At 36.7% G+C, this 20,127-nt stretch overlaps 1 protein-coding gene across 7 annotated transcripts in view; it reads left to right on the forward strand.

Annotated features, from left to right (window-relative positions):
- Positions 1-20,127, forward strand: part of STIL (STIL centriolar assembly protein) — a 63,983-nt gene that overhangs the window by 11,417 nt on the left and 32,439 nt on the right. For 4 of the 7 annotated variants that reach the window (XR_012325112.1, XM_019937846.2, XM_019937845.3 and 1 more), the window contains exons 3-10: positions 322-408; positions 3,778-3,885; positions 6,278-6,390; positions 6,710-6,897; positions 7,849-8,096; positions 10,643-10,726; positions 12,587-12,673; positions 18,878-19,028. Coding sequence is in view for 6 of the 7 variants with exons in the window: in XM_019937846.2 (XP_019793405.1) it covers positions 365-408; positions 3,778-3,885; positions 6,278-6,390; positions 6,710-6,897; positions 7,849-8,096; positions 10,643-10,726; positions 12,587-12,673; positions 18,878-19,028 (1,023 nt within the window). In the remaining variant the exon portion in view is untranslated. The remainder of the gene's footprint in view (positions 1-321; positions 409-3,777; positions 3,886-6,277; positions 6,391-6,709; positions 6,898-7,848; positions 8,097-10,642; positions 10,727-12,586; positions 12,674-18,877; positions 19,029-20,127) is intronic. The other 3 variants (XM_073790060.1, XM_033867025.2, XM_033867026.2) reach the window with 3 other exon arrangements.

The raw sequence follows: 20,127 nt of genomic DNA on the forward strand, positions 1-20,127 counted from the left end.
TCATGCCCAAACTACGACTGCCCTACCCAGCTCACTAAATTCATACAAGGATCTTGGGGCAGAATCTGTACTTTCTTTAATGAATAGATATATTGGTGGGTTTTGCTGCCTAGAATAAATATTAACATTAATTATACTGAATACTGTAAAGTATGAAAATGATCAGAATCCACAGGCACTTTATCTTATTAATTATGGTTGAAGACACTTCACTTAAGTAACCTAACTTTGTCTGTTATTTTCTTAATATGTGGTTAAATCGTGTTTCCTTTTGTTTTTCGTTTTTGTCACTCATTAGTAATATTCTTTTTACTTCTTTAGGATCCTGAGCATGTGAAATTGAGTAAATCATTCACCAACTATCATGGAGCCTACGTATCCTCTCACAGGGACCCAGATGAATACCAGGTATAGAAATATTTTTACAAAATGTTTTCTTTCACAGCTGCTCATATAACTTGGGTTGGAATAGAAGGGAAAAAATAATCTTTAGAACCAGGAAAATCTGGGTCCATATCCCAGCTCTACCTCTTATTAGGTGGATGACCGTGTTCAAGTTATTTAACTTCTCTAAGCCTCAGTTTCCTCATCTGTAAATTGGGGACAGTAATCTCTAACAGAAGATAATTGTGAAGGGTTAAATAAGATTACTAAACTAAAGGATCTGGGACATAGTAGGCACTCAGTAAATATTAGTCTTATTTCCTCCTTCCCTTATTTTAGTTTCACAGAGGGTCTTTTTATTCATGAAATAGTACCTGAACTTTTGAGGCTAAAGATCACATACATATTTATTTACATCCTAGACAAATGGGAAAGTGGTTGAGTTCCTTCTTCTAAACCCTAATTCCTTGATGGGAAAAATTTCACATTGGATGTATCAATTTTCCTACATGTCCGTAAGCCTTTGCCCACTCAAGTGGTATAGGAAGGAGGAGCTTGCCAGCTGTCTCCTGATTTTCTCAGTTTGTCATTACTGTGAGGACCAGGCAAATTGGCTTGTGTTATTTGGCTCTTTGGATCATTTATTGTTCTTTTCTCCCCCAGAGAAGAACAATTAATGCTGACGTGTGAATTTTTTTCTTCTAAACTAGAATTGCATCCATGAGTTACCTTTATTTTCTGTATTATTTTTCTTTGTGCCAGATGTTCTTGATGAAGACAATGGGAAGCATGACCCAAAGAGGCTATCATATTCCTTTTACTTAATTTTGGCCCTTCTGTTCTGTCCTGTTGCTACCTCTTATTCTTTGAAAATTTGTCAACCTCTGTTCTTCTCTTTAATTTTATTATTGGGTCAAATCCATTCCTTACATTCTAGAGAAGTTAATATACTCGTGTGATTTAAACTGATTATTCCTGGTATATTCAACTCTAGTTTTTTAATTCATTTATTGAACTCTGGTTTTCAGTAATCTGTGGGCTTTAGGGCAGCAGTTTTGAATTATTTTTGGTTACAGACCCCTTTGAATATCTGATAGCCATGAATCTCATTCCCTATAAGGAAGAATACTTTTATACATACATGCAACATTTTGCACCCAATTTCAGGGCATTTGTGTCTCTCTTGCCTCTGAAGTCTACCTGTATACCTTAGATTAAGAAAAAAGACTAATAATGGCATTTATTGACATCTTGCTCTTGTGCTAAGCACTTTGCATACATTATTTTTATTTAATCCTCACAACAAACCCATGAGGAGTAGGTACTGTTATTATCCCCCTCTTTTTTTTTTTAAATGAGGAAACTAGCATAGAGAGATGAACTAACCCAAAGTTATATAGTTGGTAAATGGTATAGCCAATATTTAAACCTGAAATGATTTCTACTCTGTACTGCAAGGAGGTAAACCTGAAGTAGTGTAGGTTGGGCTTTAAAGGTACAATGGACTACTTAGAGCAGAAAGAAATAGCTAACATTGAGCACTTAAAATAAGCCAGGAATTTTTCTAAGCATTTTACATTAATTGACTCATATTCAGTATAACTCTACCAGGAGATACTGATGTTATTCTTTTTAACAGCTGAGGAAACTGAGGCACGGAGACATTAAATAACTTGATCAAGGTCACACAGCCAGCAAATTTTGAAGCCAGGTTTCAGACCTAAGCAGCTGATTTCCAGGCTTTGCTTTTAACCCTTATATCATACTGCCTCTCACCAATTGGTAAATAATAAATATATTAGATATAGAGGTATAGATAACTTGACAGTTGGTCACTTACTACCTTTGTGACCTTGAACAAATTTCTTAATTTCAGACTGTGTCCTCATTTCAAAAAAGGGAGATTAAAAATCCTTATAGATATTATGAGCTCAAATCAGACAAAGATTTGAAAGCAAATAGCTAAGAATGTGGTGGATAAAGCACTACATCATTCAGTTTCTACTAGTATAAGCTTTGAAATCAGCCACACTTAGATTCAAATTCCAGCTCTGCTACTTAGTTGCTGTATCAAGTTATAAAAGCTACAGTTTGTTATCTATAAAGTGGACAATAAAGTGTTTCTGGAACAGTTTTAGTGAGAAATATTGTATATGTAAAGTGGCCAGTAGGATGCCTGGTACATAGTAGGTGATCAGTAAATGGGCTAATATATGTATATTTTTTACTGCAATTGACTTCTTTTTTTAAAAAAAAAAAATTTTATTTATTTATTTGGCTGTGCTGGGTCTTAGTTGCGGCACGCGGGATCCTCCGCTGCAGTGCATGGGCTTCTCTCTAGTTGTGGCCCGAGTGCTCATTAGTTGAGGGCACTGGAGCTTAGTTGCCCTGAGGCATGGGGGATCTTAGTTCCCCAACCCAGAGATCGAACCTGCATCCCCTGCATCAGAAGGTGGATTCTTAACCACTGGACCATTAGGAAAGGCCCTGGGGCTAATATTTTAGTTGAGAAGTTTTATCAGATGAAACATGAAAGTAAGATCTAGAACAAGATATTCTTAGTGCATGATATGATAAATATTTTTTCAGTTCAACTATTTCATAATCTACTACCATGCAAATGCACTTTTGTAGGTAGCTCACTGTCAGAGATTTCTTGCTTTAATTACATGTGATTAAAAACTCTGTGATGATATCCTATATGATTTAACATTGAAATCTTGCTTTACATTGCTTGCGTGATCTTTGTGGAGATTTATTAATGAAGTCCTTTTGATGCTTCACTAATTAAATTTATGTGTGGGACTTCCCTGTCCATCCAGTGGTTGAGACTCCACGCTTACACTGCAGGGGGCACAGGTTCGATCCCTGGTGCCTGATGCCACGTGGCACTGCCAAAAAAACCCCCAAAAAACACAGAACAATAACATAAAAAACTCATGTGATAGGGCCCAAGATACCAAATTTGAAAACCCTGAAAAGTTTTTGTGCTTTTCATGATTTTTTAAGTGTTATCTAGAAATCAGTTCAGAAGGATGGATATTAATTTTAAATTTAAATGTAAATACGTGGTTTATATTCATTTTTCAGTTACTTAAAGAAGATTATATAGAATTGATATTCCCAGTTCTTTTTAAAAAGACTCACGTGTATATAAATATATATATGGATAGGATAAAAAGGACAGAAAGTCATACCTAAATTTTGAGTGCTTATTCTCTTGATAGCAGAGTTACAAGTGATTTTTCTTTCCTTTTTACTTTTTAAAAATATTTTTCAATTCTAAAATTACAAAAGTAATCTGAAAACCCTATCATTTACAGTTAAACTGTTTCTTGTAAAATTTCTACTGTTTTTCATTGTGCTTTGATTTAAAAAAAAATTTTTTTTAAGGTTTTCTTCAAGCAGGATGGTGCCTTTCTATTTTCCTCCATCAAAATGTGCACTTTGGAACCCAATGCCAATTGGAGATTATATCTACTTACGTCTCAATTACCACAGGTATAAAACTTTTCTCTTTCCAAATCAAACCAGGTTAAACAGGAGTCAAAAGAATATGTAAGGCAATGATTACAGTGACCCAATTTTTTTTTTTAAACTTTTCTATTCAGGAGCTCCCCTCATACAAAGTATTCTTTCTGCTGCTTCTTAAATCTGTTCCTTGTGCTTTTAAGAAGTAATCTTAATTTCACAGTTAAAATATTCTGCAAATCTAAAGTTCTAAGTATTATAGGAAATCAAAAGAGACAAAATATAATAAAAACTGAGTTTTTCGTCATGTTTCCACATGGTGTCTTTGAAGAACACTGAGAAGATTGATTTTGAGTTGAATAGACCATATTAGAAGGAACATAAAATATTTTGGTTATGGCCAGGATTGTGAAAGAAAGACATAGAAGCTTAATCTTCAAGTAATAGAAAATAGAGATCCACTGAGATTTTGTATTTAAGAAAGTTACTTGCTAAAAGCAGAGTTCTAAGAAGGATGGATCATAGTGGGGAGACCCTAGAGTCAGCCTAATGCAAGATGGTTTTCTGTAATCCAAGGAACGTAGATTTATTCTGTAGTGGTTTAAGGTGGTGTAACTGGAGTCAGACTTCCTGGAGGGTCAAATCCTGATTTTACCCTTTCTTATTTAAGTGACCTCAGTAAAGTAGCCAAGGATCAGTTTCCTTATTTATAAAATGGGGATATGACACTTGTTTCATAGTACTTTTGTAAGGATTAAATGAGACAGGCTGTAAAGCAGCAGTTGGCACAGTACCTGGACATAGGAGGTAGTCAATAAATGCTAGCTCTTATAAGGGTTTAGAGCAGTGTAGCAGTGTTGAGACCAAGAGGAAAGAATGAAACAAGGTGTTTTGAAGAAATGTATAGCATCTGATGATCAACTGAATAGAGGAACTAAAGGAAAATTACAAGTCAAAAAGTATTTAAGGGCCTCCCTCATGGTGCAGTGGTTAAGAATCCGCCTACCAATGCAGGGGACACAGGTTCAAGCCCTGGTACAGGAAGATCCCACATGCCACGGAGCAACTATGCCCATGCGCCACAACTACTGAGCCTGCGCTCTAGAGCCTGCGAGCCACAACTACTGAGACTTCTTGCCACAACTACTGAGCCTGCATGCCTAGAGGCCGTGCTCCACAACAAGAGAAGCCACCGCAACGAGAAGCCCGTGCTCCTCAACGAAGAGTAGCCCCTACTCACCACAGCTAGAGGCAAGCCCGCATGCAGCAACGAGGACCCAATACAGCCAAAAATAAATTAAAAAAAAAAAAAAGTATTTAAGTTCTCAGAGAAGGGTGGTATCATTGACAAAAACAGAGAGTGTCTTGTGGAAGTTTAAATATTTGTCAGACTTGTTCATTTTCTACATGTCTGTTAACCTATATTTTCTATTGCCATCTTTCTCTACTTCATTTTGAGTAATTTCTTTTGCTCTTCAGCTCTTCTAATTTTCTCTTTAGCTGTGCTTAGTTGCCATCTAATCTGTTCATTTAGGTTTTTTTTTTTTTCCTGGGGTAGTTTAGAACATATACCTTAATTTGATTTTTAAAAAATATTTGGTTGGGTTTATTTTTATTTTTGGGTGTGTTGGGTCTTCGTTTCTGTGTGAGGGCTTTCTCTCCTTGCGGCGAGCGGGGGCCACTCTTCATCGCAGTGCGTGGGCCTCTCACTGTCACGGCATCTCTTGTTGTGGAGCACAGGCTCCAGACGCGCAGGCTCAGTAGTTGTGGCTCACGGGCCCAGCTGCTCCGTGGCATGTGGGATCTTCCCAGACCAGGGCTTGAACCTGTGTCCCCTGCATTGGCAGGCAGATTCTCAACCACTGCGCCATCAGGGAAGCCCTCATTTAGGTTTTTAAATGTGGGAGTATGCTATATATGTGAAAGATTATTTATAATATATACACACAGTTTATAGAATAATAAATTTGTCTTGTCTTTTTTCATAGTATCTTGTTCCTTACTCATATTCTAGAGTCCTTTTTATATTTCTTTAAACATGTGAATTGTATTTATATTCTATATTCAGTAATGCTAGTATCTGAAGTCCATAGATCATATGTAAACAAATGGATGTGACTATTTCAATCAAACTTTGTTTACAAAAACAGGAGGGCTCATAGGTTCTTGATCCTAAAATTCATAAAATTAAGAATTTTATGAATGCCTGGAGAACAACTATAACTTCAGTGTCTGCTTATTGCAATTCTGCTTTCCAGGTAGCCCTCCTTACCTGCTGCCTTTGACCCTAGGATTTCCCAACAGTGATCTTTCTGTACATTTTAAAAGATGTGTATTATATCTTAGGCAACATTTCATGGCAGGAAGGTTTTTTAGGCTGTCAGATCCACCACATTCGTAAAAGACATTTGTTATTTTTCAGAAATCCAAAGCTTGTGGTAACTGAAAAGACCATCCGACTTGCTTGTCGTCATGCTAAGCAGAATAAAGAAAACTTGCCATGCTTTTTACTTGGTTCTCTCACAGTAGATGAAGGTAATATACTTTGAAAAATTATTTTTATGAGTATAATAGATTTTATGTTTACTGTTTCAGTCAATTACTGTAATGTACTTTGGCTAATTTTCTTTACTGTATACCAACGTTATGAAGATGAGTAAAAGTTGACACTACTCATCATAGACTTTACAGTTTGGTCAGGTGGATAAATATATATGTAAGTCATTTTTTTTTAATGAAAGTTTAATGTACTCTTAGTATGAACAAAATACTTTCCTGTAATCTAGGCTTGCTTGGTTAATTTCACATTTCATAATTGGCGTGCTATATAATAACTGCTATTTTTGTTCTTCAGATGAAGAAAGTGTGACATTGACAATAGATCGTTTTGATCCTGGTCGAGAGGTACCTGAATGCTTAGAAAGAACCCCTACTGCTTCTCTTCCTGGGGACTTTGTGATCCCATGCACAATTCATACTCAAGGACTTTGTTCAAGAGAAATAATAGTGCACAATGCAGATGACTTCAGTTCAGCTTTTAAGGTGAGATTTGTTGATATGTGATTATTTCTTATCCAACACAAGAATCAAACTATGTGTACTGTGTTATATTTTAATAAACCCATATTTAATAGGTATTCATTTAATTTCTGACTAAATGATGTTGACCTAAAATGCAATTAGATATGGTTTCTGAGGACAGAAATCCTAGGTAGGTAATATGGGTAGCATTCCAGAAGAGGAAGCAACATGACCAAGATAGCAAAGTGCAACATGTACTCAGGGTAACATTGAGGGTGGAGAGTTTTGCTGGATTTGTGGGCAGTCAGACTTGAGTATTAGTTTGTTTAGATCATAGAGAGCCTTGTCTGCCAGGCTACGGAATTTGAACTTTATCTAATGGGCCATGTTTTTCATTGAAAATTTCTGAAAAGAGGAAATACTGTTAAATCAGGGATGGTTAATGTGATAGGGAGGGCTGACTGAAGTCAGAATAGTTAGGCCATTGCAGTAGTCAGGTGTGTATTAGAGGGGGGTGTATTAGCCTATAGCAGAGTGGTGGCAGTGAGACCAGAAAGGGCACAGTCTGCATGAGCAACTACAGAGGAAGAACTAACTTGACAATTTGGAGTAATAGAAAAGAATCGGAGAGGAATGGACCTTAGATTCTCTGAGACTGAGTCAAAGTTAATTTATGTCCATTTTTACCCACGTAATAAATATTTATTGAAAGCGACATTCTCCAGTAAGAGTTTAAAATGCTGCTGGGACATATAGGTTGGAAATATATGATGGAGCTTGGTATATAAATCTTTTTTGCTTTAACATAATTATTCATATAACCTTTTGGTCACATGGAAGAAATAAGAGAATTGAAATGTTGCAAATCAGAAATTGTTTAATTTTATTAATATAAGATATATGAAACAAAACCTTCAGAGATAAGGACAAATTTCAAAGCTTTAAAATAATTGTGTAATATTGATTCCTCAGGCTCTGCAGCATCATGTGTGTAGCAAAGATTCCTTGGATTGTGGTAAACTGCTTTCCCTAAGAGCTCATATCACTTCCAGGGAGAGTTTGGACACTGTGGATTTTGACTTGGATTGGGCAGCAGTAACTCTAGCAAATACCTTTAAATGCACACCTGTGAAGCCCATCCCCATTATTCCAACAGCTCTGGCAAGAAACTTGAGCAGTAATCTGAATATTTCTCAAGTTCAAGGTACCTATAAATATGGGTAAGTAAAAGACCTATTCATCCAAAATTTTAAATATTTGTCACATTAGTATATTTTCATGTTATTCACATAATGTGAAATAATTGGTCAGTTTACATGCCTGAGATCTGTGGCAGCTAGATAAACAACCAAGGAAGGTGAAAAAATTGTTAATTTTTGCTGAATATAGTTTTCTGATAATGAGCCTAATGGAGGCTGGAGAATTATTTATAATATGCAGGCGTTTTAAAATAATTAATTTATTTATTTATTTATTGGCTGTGTTGGGTCTTCATTGTTGTGCACGGGCTTTCTCTAGTTGCGGTGAGCGGGGGCTACTCTTCGTTGCGGTACGCGGGCTTCTCATTGTCGTGGCTTCTCGTTGCGGAGCACGGGCTCCAGGCACGCAGCCTTCAGTATTTGTGGCACGTGGGCTCAGTAGTTGTGGCTTGCAGGCTCTAGAGCTCAGGCTCAGTAGTGTGGTGCACGGGCTTAGTTGCTCCGCGGCATGTGGGATCTTCCTGGGCCAGAGCTCGAACCCGTGTCCCTTGCATTGGCGGGCAGATTCTCAACCACTGCACCACCAGGGAAGTCCTATCATATGCAGTTTTAATTGTGAATAATGAGCACTGCAGATAAAGGAGATTATTAAATTATAATGTATGATACTCTTGCTTACCAAATTGTCAACCACTTGAGGGTGGAGTTTCCTCACATAGCTGAAGCAGCATCCTCTCTAGCTTCCTATTAACACTCTTAGTTTCTTAGGAAATGTAAGCCAAATTGCTTGCTTTCTGATCCTCAGCAGGGCTGCTTCCCTGAATCCTCATCCACTTTCTTTATCCATTGTCTACTGAGCTAAATCAGACAATGTAAGCACCAACTGCTTTAAAGTCTAAGCAGTTCACTTCTGGCTTCCTTTCCCACTGACTCCACCCTAGTTCCTGTTAGGTCTCTAGAGCTCGAAATGTTTGGCAAAGTAAACTCAACTTCAAGTCTTGTCTACCAAATATGCCTCTTCAAAAGAGGATAAGAAAAAGGATTTTCTTTTCAGAGTGTCCCTGGAACAGCAAGAAAGTTCCCACATGCTGATCAGAGCACCTTTCTGGTTGGGGTGGCACAAAAGAAAAAGCGTTGCTATATTCCAAAATCATGGAATGGTCAAAGGTGATAGTGATTAAAAAGTGTTTGAATTAAATTGAACATTTAATTCTCTTGGAGTAATAAAATACTTCTCAATTGGTACATAGAAATTTGTGTTAAAATTAACCAAAAAATTAATTTATTTTCCTTAGTACCTGAGTCCATCTAGTGAAGCATGAATTTACCTTTCTTTGAATTATTCCTTTGTGACCCCTTGGCATGCCAGTAGTAACCCAGGATGTTCAGTATTCTACCTAATCACCTATTCCTCTTGCCCCTTTCTACCTAGAATTATTTAATTTATGACGTTTGCCTTTTTCTTTGACCACATTCACTTGTTTACCCTAATATTTATTAGGATCCATTGTGGAATAGTATTGTTTTATACACTGGCATTAAATATATTAAAAAACCGTACTTACTGTCCACTAAGTATATTATCATGTAAACACAGTGTGGATAAACGTAATAGGGGTTTATATATAGTGCAGGGAAAGCAGGAAGGTGTGTCCAAATTGCCTGGGAAAATCATGGAAAGCCTAAGCTGGTTTATCAGGTTGTCAAGGCAGAAGAGCTCTCAAAGCAGGTGTAAGGGTCATTGTTGATACATAAATCTCGTGCCAACTCAGGCTTAATCATATTGTCACATGGCTTGATAAATTCATCATCTTTGTGTTTTAGGGTTATTATAGCAATAAAATGTATCCTCAGTGATACTATTAAGACTTTATATCACAAATGGCATTGTTTTTACTTTTGTGTTTTAAAGCCATAACAGTAAACTCTTGACAGTTGTACTGTACTTATCAAATTCTTAAAACTTATTGTCAGTAATAAGTATATTATATTAACAAAGTATAAATGTAGTATAATGTCCTTTTAGGGAAAAGTGAGCTTTGGGGTTCTATCATGATGGTTGCAAAATTCTTTGATAGCGGTTGGAGGAATATAGTACATGGAAGATTGAATATCCCTCACCTAATTCAGCCTCCTTCAGTGAGAAGTCACATCTGTTGCAATCTTGTCAAGTCACCTGCATGCTTGAATACTTCCAGCAACAGGAAATTCATTTCTCCCAGGGAAACCTATTTGGTTCTGCACTTGTTAGCCTTGATTTTAATACTTTTGATTTAAAAAAGTTGATACTTTTTAGAGCAAACTTTTTCAAAAGGTATGTAATCTTCAGTGACCATTTTAATACATAGAAATTTTAAGATATTAAATCTCTTCCATGTCATCCTCATAATTAGTAGAATATTTTTCTACACTTTGAACTGTTTTCTTTGTGTGCATGTGTATGTAAAAGAAATTATTCATTTGAATCCTCTCCTCTGCCTAAAATATACTTCTTCAGCACTCAGATTATCTCTTTTAGGTAAAAGTGCATATTTCCAATTGTTTTTACATGAATGTCTTCTGTTTAGATATCTTACCATGGATGAGACACGCAAATTGTTACTTTTGCTGGAAACTGATCCCAAGATTTATTCTCTCCCATTAGTGGGAATGTAAGTATTGCATTACTTATGAAAACCTTTTCAGCCATGTATGTATTCAAATGTATATTATAAGCATGTGAATCATTTGTACTATGAATATGTATTAATATTTGGATCACCTTATAAAACCATAAATGCTAATGATGCTTAAGCTTTCTTATTTTAACAGCTGAATCAGTTAAAATAAGATTTTTGTCCAATCTTAGGAAGAATTCCAGTATATAAAACAAAACTGAATTCTTCTGGTTGAAGTTGAAGCCTTAGAGCCCTGTTTCTTTAACCTTATTCACTACCCCTGTCCTTAAGGCATCTTGAAGAACTCAGGACTCAGGATAACACTGTTTAAAATTCACTGCCAGGCAATTTTGCAGAAATTCTCTTTAGTGTTTATGGAGATCTCTTTTCGAGTTGGTGGTTAATGACATTTAGATAGATTATTCAGTCAGAAATTTATACTAATTCAGTATTTAATGAGTGCTTACCCTATAAATAGTATTATGTTTCATACTGTGTTGGGATTTAAAGCTCCTCAAGGAATTAATAATTAAAGGTGAGGCGATAAAATATTCAAATATTCCCACATAGAAAGATAAATAATAAGAAAGTGTATGATTTACTATGAAATAAACAATTTAGACAGTGAGCACTATTACTGTTTGCAAGAGAGATGATAGGGGACATTTTCTTAGAGAAGGCAAACTTGAGCTGGACCTTTAAGTGTATAGATAATAGAAGAGAGGATTGACTGGGAAGGGAACCCATATGTGGGAATGGTGTATGCAGACAAAAAATGAGAGTACAGAAATGTTCTGTGGACCACGAAATCTCCTTACAGTCTTTTTGCTCTGGTCCTGGTAGTGGCTGTGTGTTATTGCTGCTAAGTGAATATCTATTAAGAGTTTTCTGAGACTTCCCTGGCGGTCCAGTGAGTAAGACCCCGTGCTCCCAATGCAGGGGACGGGGTTCAATCCCTGGTCGGGAAGCTAGATTCTGCATGCATGCCACAACTAAGAGTTTGCATGCTGCAACTAAGAGCCAGTGCAGCCAAAATAAATAAATAAATACTTAAGAAAATAATAAAAATTTTTTTTAAAAGCGTTTTCCGTTTTTCAGCCTACCTGTATAATTATAGACTTAAATCCTCTCAATAACTCTATGGTTTTAGGCTGCTAACTTCTTTCTCCCCTAATTCAGCCTATTCTTTCTAGTGCAGGCTAATTGATTCTAATTGATTTCTGCTTTCACCTCTATTGTTAACCATTTTCTTTCCCACAGTTTTACCATCATTTCAGTGGAAGAGGACAGAAAGTAGTGCTCTGTCTCTGAATCTGTCTATGGTTATATGTATATCTATAGTCTCCCTCTTAATTATCAGCATGGTTTAATGTTCATAGATTTCTTATTTATGAGCCCTTTTATCTGTTCCTGATGAATGCCAAGAATTTCTGCCACATTACCTTGAGAAGAGCATAATCTAAAGGATGTTAAGGGCTTCCCTGGTGGCGCAGTGTTTGAGAATCTGCCTACCAATGCAGGGGACACGGGTTCGTGCCCCGGTCCAGGAAGATCCCACATGCCGCGGAGCAACTAAGCCCGTGCGCCACAGCTACTGAGCCTGCGCGACTGGAGCCTGTGCTCTGCAACAAGAGAAGGCCGCGACAGTGAGAGGCCCGCGCACCGCGATGAAGAGTGGCCCCCGCTCGCCGCAACTAGAGAAAGCCCTCGCACGGAAACGAAGACCCAACACAGCCAAAAATAAATAAATAAATAAATTAATTAAAAAAAAATAATAATAAAAAAAAAAATAAAGGATGTTAAGTACTAATTTGTAAAATGACTATAGTTTTTAATTTCTATTTTTTGTTTTAGCTGGCTGTCTGGAATTATACATATCTATAGTCCTCAGGTGTGGGCTTGCTGCTTGCGATATATGTTCAGTTCTTCTATTCAAGAAAGGTAAGTGATATTTTTTTCTGTAGAGTTTTATTTTGATCTTCACCTCCATTCATGTTTTACTGGTGTTATTTAAAGTTCATGCAATGCCTTAACCTTTTATAATACTTAGAAACCAGAAGAACAGGCACACTAAGGAAGTCAAACATTATATTAAATGGGAATAAAACCAGACAAAAAAGGTGACATTGTGCTATACTTGGAAATGTGAAGGAATTCACTTGCCTAATGACAGTACTGTAACACAAAAGACATACTTTTTATGAGTGGAAAAAAACCCCTAGGGATCATCTACTCTAGCATCCTATTTTATAAAAAAGATTAATTTTCATGGAAGTGACTGAAAATGAGTTTGAATTTGTTTCAAGTGTTTTATTGTTACCCTGTGCTGCTGATAGTACCTTAAGAAGCACTTGGGATGAAGTTTAATGTTCTTGGAACTAAAGCACAAGCATTGGAACTAATAGGGAAACTTTATTTCTAACCTCAACTCCTCATTTAATTTTGTTATTTTGTACATGTTGCCATTATTTGCCTCTTACTTTCTTCATCTATTAAATGAAAATTCCAGAGTTTGTTTCTGTCTGCTTTGGTGGCTATAATACACTTTTTAAAAAAAACTTTAATGAAAAGGCAGTATAAGTACATGGCACTAAATCAGATATATATAAAGATACATAATAAAAATGTCTCTTCCACCTCATTTCCCCAGATCCTATCCCCAGAGACAATCACTGTTAAAGGAGTATCTTGTGCTTCCTTCTTGAAATACCAATGCATAGACAAATAACACCCTTCCCTGGTCTGTAAAAGTTAAATCACAAATGGGATCAAACCGTTCTACCTTTTCTCTGTTGCTTTTTTCTTTATATCATTATACCTTGGAAATCATTACTAAATCTTGGCACATACAGATTTAATACACATATTTTACAACTGAATAGTAAATAATATATACTATATTTTAAAAACTACTCCTTTTGCTTGCGGACAACTTTGTGTATACATCTTTGTGTGTATATACTAGTATATTTGTGGAATAAATTCCTAAAAGTGGTTTTTCTGGGTCAAATAGTATATCACTTTAAATTTTGTAGATATTGCCAATTTGTGCTTCAAAGACTATCAGTTTATAATCTTTCCAACAGTGTTTGAGAGTGCCTGTTTTCTCCATCCCCTCACTAACACTGTGGAACAAGTATTTGTTGAGCACCTACTATGTACCAAGCACTATTCATGATATTGGCAATAAACAGTAAACAAAATAAAGACCCTGCAGAGATAGGCAGTAAACAGAAAAAATAAGTAAAATAAATAGTATTTTACAAGGTGATGAGTGCTGTGGAGAAATAAGCAGGGGAGGTGGATGTTGTGTCTCTGGTAGTGGCAGGTAGGGTTGCAGTTTTAAATAGGGCAGTCAGGCAGACAAAGACTTGAGATGGGGGAGTAAGCCATGTGGCTGTCTGGGGCAGTATCACAGGGTGATGGGTACAAAGCTGTGGGTGAAAGATCACCTTGCATCTTCAAGGAACAGCAAGGATGTAGCGTGGCTGGAGAGGAGTGAGGGAAGGGAAAAACAACAAGACCTCAGAGAAGTAACTGGAAGGCCATTATTAGACTTTTTTTTTTTTTTTTTTTAATTTTTGGCTGCGTTGGGTCTTTATTGGGGCGTGGGCTTCCTCTAGTTGCGGGGAGCCGGGGCTACCCTTCATTGTGGTGCGCAGGCTTCTCACTGCAGTGGCTTCTCTTATTGCAGAGCACGGGCTCTAGGTGCGCAGGCTTCAGTAGTTGTGGCGTGTGAGCTCAGTAGTTGTGGCTCGCAGGCTGTAGAGTGCAGGCTTAGTAATTGTGGCGCACAGGCTTAGTTGCTCCATGGCATGTGGGATCTCCCTGGACCAGGAATCGAACCCTTGCCCCCTGCACTGGCAGGCGGATCCTTAACCCCTGCGCCACCAGGGATGCCCCCATTATTAGACTTTTGATCTTTGCAAATCTGACGTTTTATAATCTCATCTTCTGGGAACCTCCTAATCATGTCTCTTGCCATTATTCTGTTGGGTTGTGTATCTTTTTCACATTGCTTTGTAAGAGCTCTCTTTTTCTTTTTCACTCTCTGTATATATACATTTATATAATATGTAAAGTATATATTTCTTAAAATATATGTTATATGCTGCAAAGATTTTATATATGTGTATATAAATATGTTATAAAAATGTGCGTGTGTACATACATATATGTATTTGTATTGGTATAGATATGTGGCAAAAATTTATTTCCCCCAGATTGTCATTTCATTTCACTTTGGTTAATATTTTTTCCCAGACTTTTTTTTTCTTTTAATTATATGTTCAATACATTCTAAGCCAATATCCCATTGTGTTTGTGTGAATACATGTGTATTAATTAATTTATTTATTTTTGCTGTGTTGGGTCTTCATTTCTGTGCGAGTGCTTTCTCTAGTTGTGGCAAGCGGCAGCCACTCTTCATCGCGGTGCGCGGGCCTCTCACTATTGCGGCCTCTTCCATTGCGGAGCACAGGCTCCAGACGTGCAGGCTCAGTAGTTGTGGCTCACGGGCCCAGTCGCTCCGCGGCATGTGGGACCTTCCCAGACCAGGGCTCGAACCCGTGTCCCCTGCATTAGCAGGCAGACTCTCAACTGCTGCGCCACCAGGGAAGCCCCCAGACTTTTTTTAAAGTCCGATTTATCCATCTTTTTTTTTCTATTTTGCTTAGAAAGGATTTTTATTGAAATGAAAATCTCTTGTTTTTTCTCCAGAAGCTACAGTTCTACTTTTTACATTTTATTTTAATTATATAATATAGTTAGTTTTATTTGCAATAAAAGAGAAATTAAATATTCATTTTAACGTATTAGTAATATTAAGTTTTATTATCAGTGACGGGTCTTGCTTTAATTATTTATTGATAGTAAATGCTTGGTGAAGTTAGTTTTGAAGCTCTCTCTGTCAAAATGAAGCGTTAGGGAATTTCTTTGACACCTGGACTCTTTAATTACTGCCGGCCTTTAACCAGGGAGGTATCAGCACTGCTTGGCATAGCTTAGGTTAGTACTTTACAGCATTCTGATCAGTGGTCTTGTCTGACCCTAGAGAGAGGAATTGAGCAGAATAGGCATTCTGCCTCCTAAACCCTCACTGCTTTGTTTTGTTAATAGTGTAATATATCCCCAAATTATCTTTCATTCAACATTTTACAAAGTAGAGACAACTACTAAAAGGTTTTTATTTTTTTTGGGTTCACGGGCCTCTCACTGTTGTGGCCTCTCCCGTTGCGGAGCACAGGCTCCAGACGCGCAGACTCAGCGGCCATGGCTCACGGGCCTAGCCGCTCCGCGGCATGTGGGATCTTTCCAGACCGGGGCACGAACCCGTGTCCCCTGTATCGGCAGGTGGACTCTCAACCACTGCGCCACCAGGGAAGCCCTAAAAGCATTTTTAAATAGTGGGTTTTGGTGTGTATTTTAAGGACTCTTGATTACTTTACAGATATTTGTTGAGTCATGTAGTGAATAATAAAATGAATGTTCATTTTATCAGTGTTTATAGTAGTGAACTATTGTGAATAATTTAAATATCCACTTTTAGAAGTCTGGGTGAATCAATAATAGCACATCTATAAATTGTAATACTGGATAGTCACTAAAAAAGAATAGGGAGGTCTAAGGTATAATATAGAACAGTGACATGGAAAGAAATCCAAGATTGTCAAATAATAAATAGAAAATGCAATTAAGGAAACAATCCCATTTACCATTGCAACAAAAAGAATAAAATACCTAGGAATAAACCTACCTAAAGAGGTAAAAAACCTGTACTCAGAAAACTGTAAGATGCTGATGAAAGAAATCAAAGTTGAAACAGATGGAGAGATGTATACCATGTTCTTGGACTGGAAGAATCAATATTGTGAAGATGGCTATACTACCCACAGCAATCTACAGATTCAGTACAATCCCTATCAAATTACCAATGGCATTTTTCACAGAATTAGAACAAAAAATTGTACAATTGGTATGGAAACAAAAGACCCCAAATAGCCAAGGCAATCTTGAGAAAGAAAAACAGCTGGAGAAATCAGGCTCCCTGACTTCAGACTATACATCAAAGCTACAGTAATCAAGACAGAATGGTACTGGCACAAAAACAGAAATATAGATCAATGGAACAGGATAGAAAGCCCAGAGATAAACCCATGCACCTGTGGTCACCTAATCTGTGGCAAAGAAGGCAAGAATATATAATGGAGAAAAGACAGTCTTTTCAGTAAGTTGTGCTGGGAAAACTGGACAGCTACATGTAAAGGAATGAAATTAGAACACTTCCTAACACCATATACAAAAACAAACTCAAAATGGATTAAAGACCTAAGTGTAAGGACGGACACTATTAAACTGTTAGAGGAAAAAACATAAGCAGAACACTCCTTGACATAAATCACAGCAAGATCTTTTTTGACCTACCTGCTAGAGTGATAAAAATAAAAACAAAAATAAATGGGACCTAATGAAACTTTAAAGCTTTTGCACAGCAAAGGAAACCATAAACAATACGAAAAGACAACCCTCAGAATGGGAGAAAATATTTGCAAATGAAGCAACTGACAAGGGATTAATCTCCAAAATATACAAACAGCTCATGCAGCTCAATAACAAAAAAAACCCAAACAATCAGAAAATGGGCAGAAGACCTAAATAGACATCTCTCCAAAGAAGACATACAGATGGCCAAGAGGCACATGAAAAGATGCTCAACATCACTAATTATTAGAGAAATGCAAATCACAACTACCATGAGGTATCACCTCACACCAGTCAGAATGGCCATCATCAAAAAATCTACAACAATAAATGCTGGAGACGGTGTGGAGAAAAGGGAACCCTCCTACACTATTGGTGGGAATGTAAATTGGTAGAGCCACCATGGAGAACAGTATGGAGGTTCCTTAAAAAACTAAAAATAGAACTACCATATGACCCAGCAATCCCATTCCTGGGCATATACCTGAAGAAAGTCATAATTCAAAAAGATACATACACCCCAGTGTTCATTGCAGCAGTATTTACAATAGCCAGGACGTGGAAGCAACCTAAATATCCATCGACAGATGAATGGATAAAGAAGATGTGGTACATATATACAATGGACTATTACTCAGCCATAAAAAAGGAACGAAATAGTGCCATTTGCAGAGACGTGGATGGACCTGGAAACTGTCATACAGAGTGAAGTAAGTCAGAAAGAAAAACAAATATTGTATAATATCGCTTATATGTGGAATCTAGAAAAATGGTACAGATGAACTTTTTTGCAAAGCAGAAATAGAGACACAGTTGTAGAGAACAAACTTAAAGATACCGAGGGGGGAAGGAGAGGATGGGATGAATTGGGAGATTGGAATCAACATGTATACACTACTATGTATAAAATAGATAACTAATGAAAACCTACTGTAGAGCACAGGGAATTCTACTCAGTGCTTTGTGGTGACCTAAATGGGTAGGAAATCTAAAAAAGGGATATATGTATACGTATAACTGATTCACTCTGCTGTACAGCAGAAACTAACACAACATTGTAAAGCAACTATACTCCAATAAAAAATAATTAAAAAAAAAACTATATCACAGACCTATTGAATATGTGGTTTAGAAATACACTAGTAATCATGTTGTGTACTTTTAATTAAATGTTATTTCTCTTTTCCCTCAAAAAAAAAAGGAACAAATGCAAATAGTGTGTATAGTATCTTGTTTTTGTTAAATTGTATAAAATGTTTGCGTATGCCTAGGGGAAAATTCTGGAAGTAAATACTGTAAACTGGAGAGTGGAATGGGATGTTTTCATTTTCTATTTTATACATTCCTGTTTTTGTTTAAAGTATTTACAAGGAATATGTATTCTGTAATAAATGTATTTTAAAAATTAAAAATTAGTAACATTAAAAAGTAAGCATAGGGAATTCCCTGGTGGTCCAGTGGTTAGGCTCCACGCTTCCATTAAAGGGAGCATGGGTTCGATCCCTGGTCAGGGAAAAGTAAGCATAAATTTGCCCCTCAGTTTTCTTCCAAAAATTGGACTGTTTAGTTAGTCTATTAACTAGATTGAGGGACTCACATAGAATTCTTTGAGTGTATTCTTGTTATTCTCAGTAAATTTTAATTAAATGGCATTTTTTTATCCAGGGTTTTTTCAGAATCTGGAAATTTCATTATAGTTCTCTATTCTGTGACACATAAGGATCCTGAGTTTTATGAATGCCTCCCTTGTGATGGCAGGTTGCCTGACCTTCGATTCCAGCTACTAACTAGTAAGGAAACATTACATCTTTTCAAAGTAAGTGATTTGATTTCCTAGCACACTTATGACTATTCAGGGTTGTACTCAAATTATTAGGCTTTATTTATAATCAGTCTTACTAAATATTAACTTTATTCATTTATGGTTAATTTTGTTTTGTAAATTTTAGGCCATATCTCCAGAACCAAATTCTAATGCAGGATCAAACGTTATCTACAGAGTAACTTTCCCTTGTTTTCCTAAAACCTTTGAAGACTATATCAAGAATTTAATGTATATGTTGTATCATTTTATGATACTGAGAGTTAATTTGTGATCTTAGTGTTTTCTTTGTCCTGATTGTTAATTTTTAAATGTATGGGTATAACAAATGGTTTCTCATACTTAAAAGTCAGTGTCTATAATATATAACCCTAGGAATCAGAATAGATTAATATGACTGGCAAAAATATTCGTTTGGGTTTTTCTGTAAGATCTTATGGAAAAACCTGAAAGAACTTTTTGGCCAACCCAATACATTTAGGTGATGGTCGCAGAAAAAGTAGATCTTTGAAACCGTAAATGTCATTATGTAAAACTATTCTAAGGCCAAAAATGAACAATAATTCTGCTTTTTTTTTTTACAAAAATATTGACTATCCCGGGCTTCCCTGTTGGCTCATTGGTTAAGAATCTACTTGCCAATGCAGGGGACACGGGTTCAAGCCCTGGTCCCAGAAGATCGCACATGCTGTGGAGCAACTAAGCCCGTGTGCCACAACTACTGAGCCTGTGCTCTAGACACCGTGAGCCACAACTACTGAGCCCACGTGACGCGGCTACTGAAGCCCACGTGCCTAGAGCCCATGCTCCACAACAAGAGAAGCCACCGCAATGAGAAGCCCGTGCACTGCAACAAAGAGTAGCCCCCGCTCGCTGCAACTAGCGAAAGACCACGCACAGCAACGAAGACCCAACGCAGCCAAAAATAAATAAAATTTAAAAAAAATTTTACTAGCCCTAAATAACCATGTGTTACCACTCAGATCTTATTTTGTGCCTTTAATTTCATTTATAGGTTGTATTGATTCATGAATCAAGTTTTTGTATTTTAATTATAAACATAATCATCTTAAATGAGGTCTATTTCCATTTT

Source organism: Tursiops truncatus, chromosome 1 (assembly GCF_011762595.2).
Source record: "Tursiops truncatus isolate mTurTru1 chromosome 1, mTurTru1.mat.Y, whole genome shotgun sequence".
Taxonomy (NCBI): domain Eukaryota; kingdom Metazoa; phylum Chordata; class Mammalia; order Artiodactyla; family Delphinidae; genus Tursiops; species Tursiops truncatus.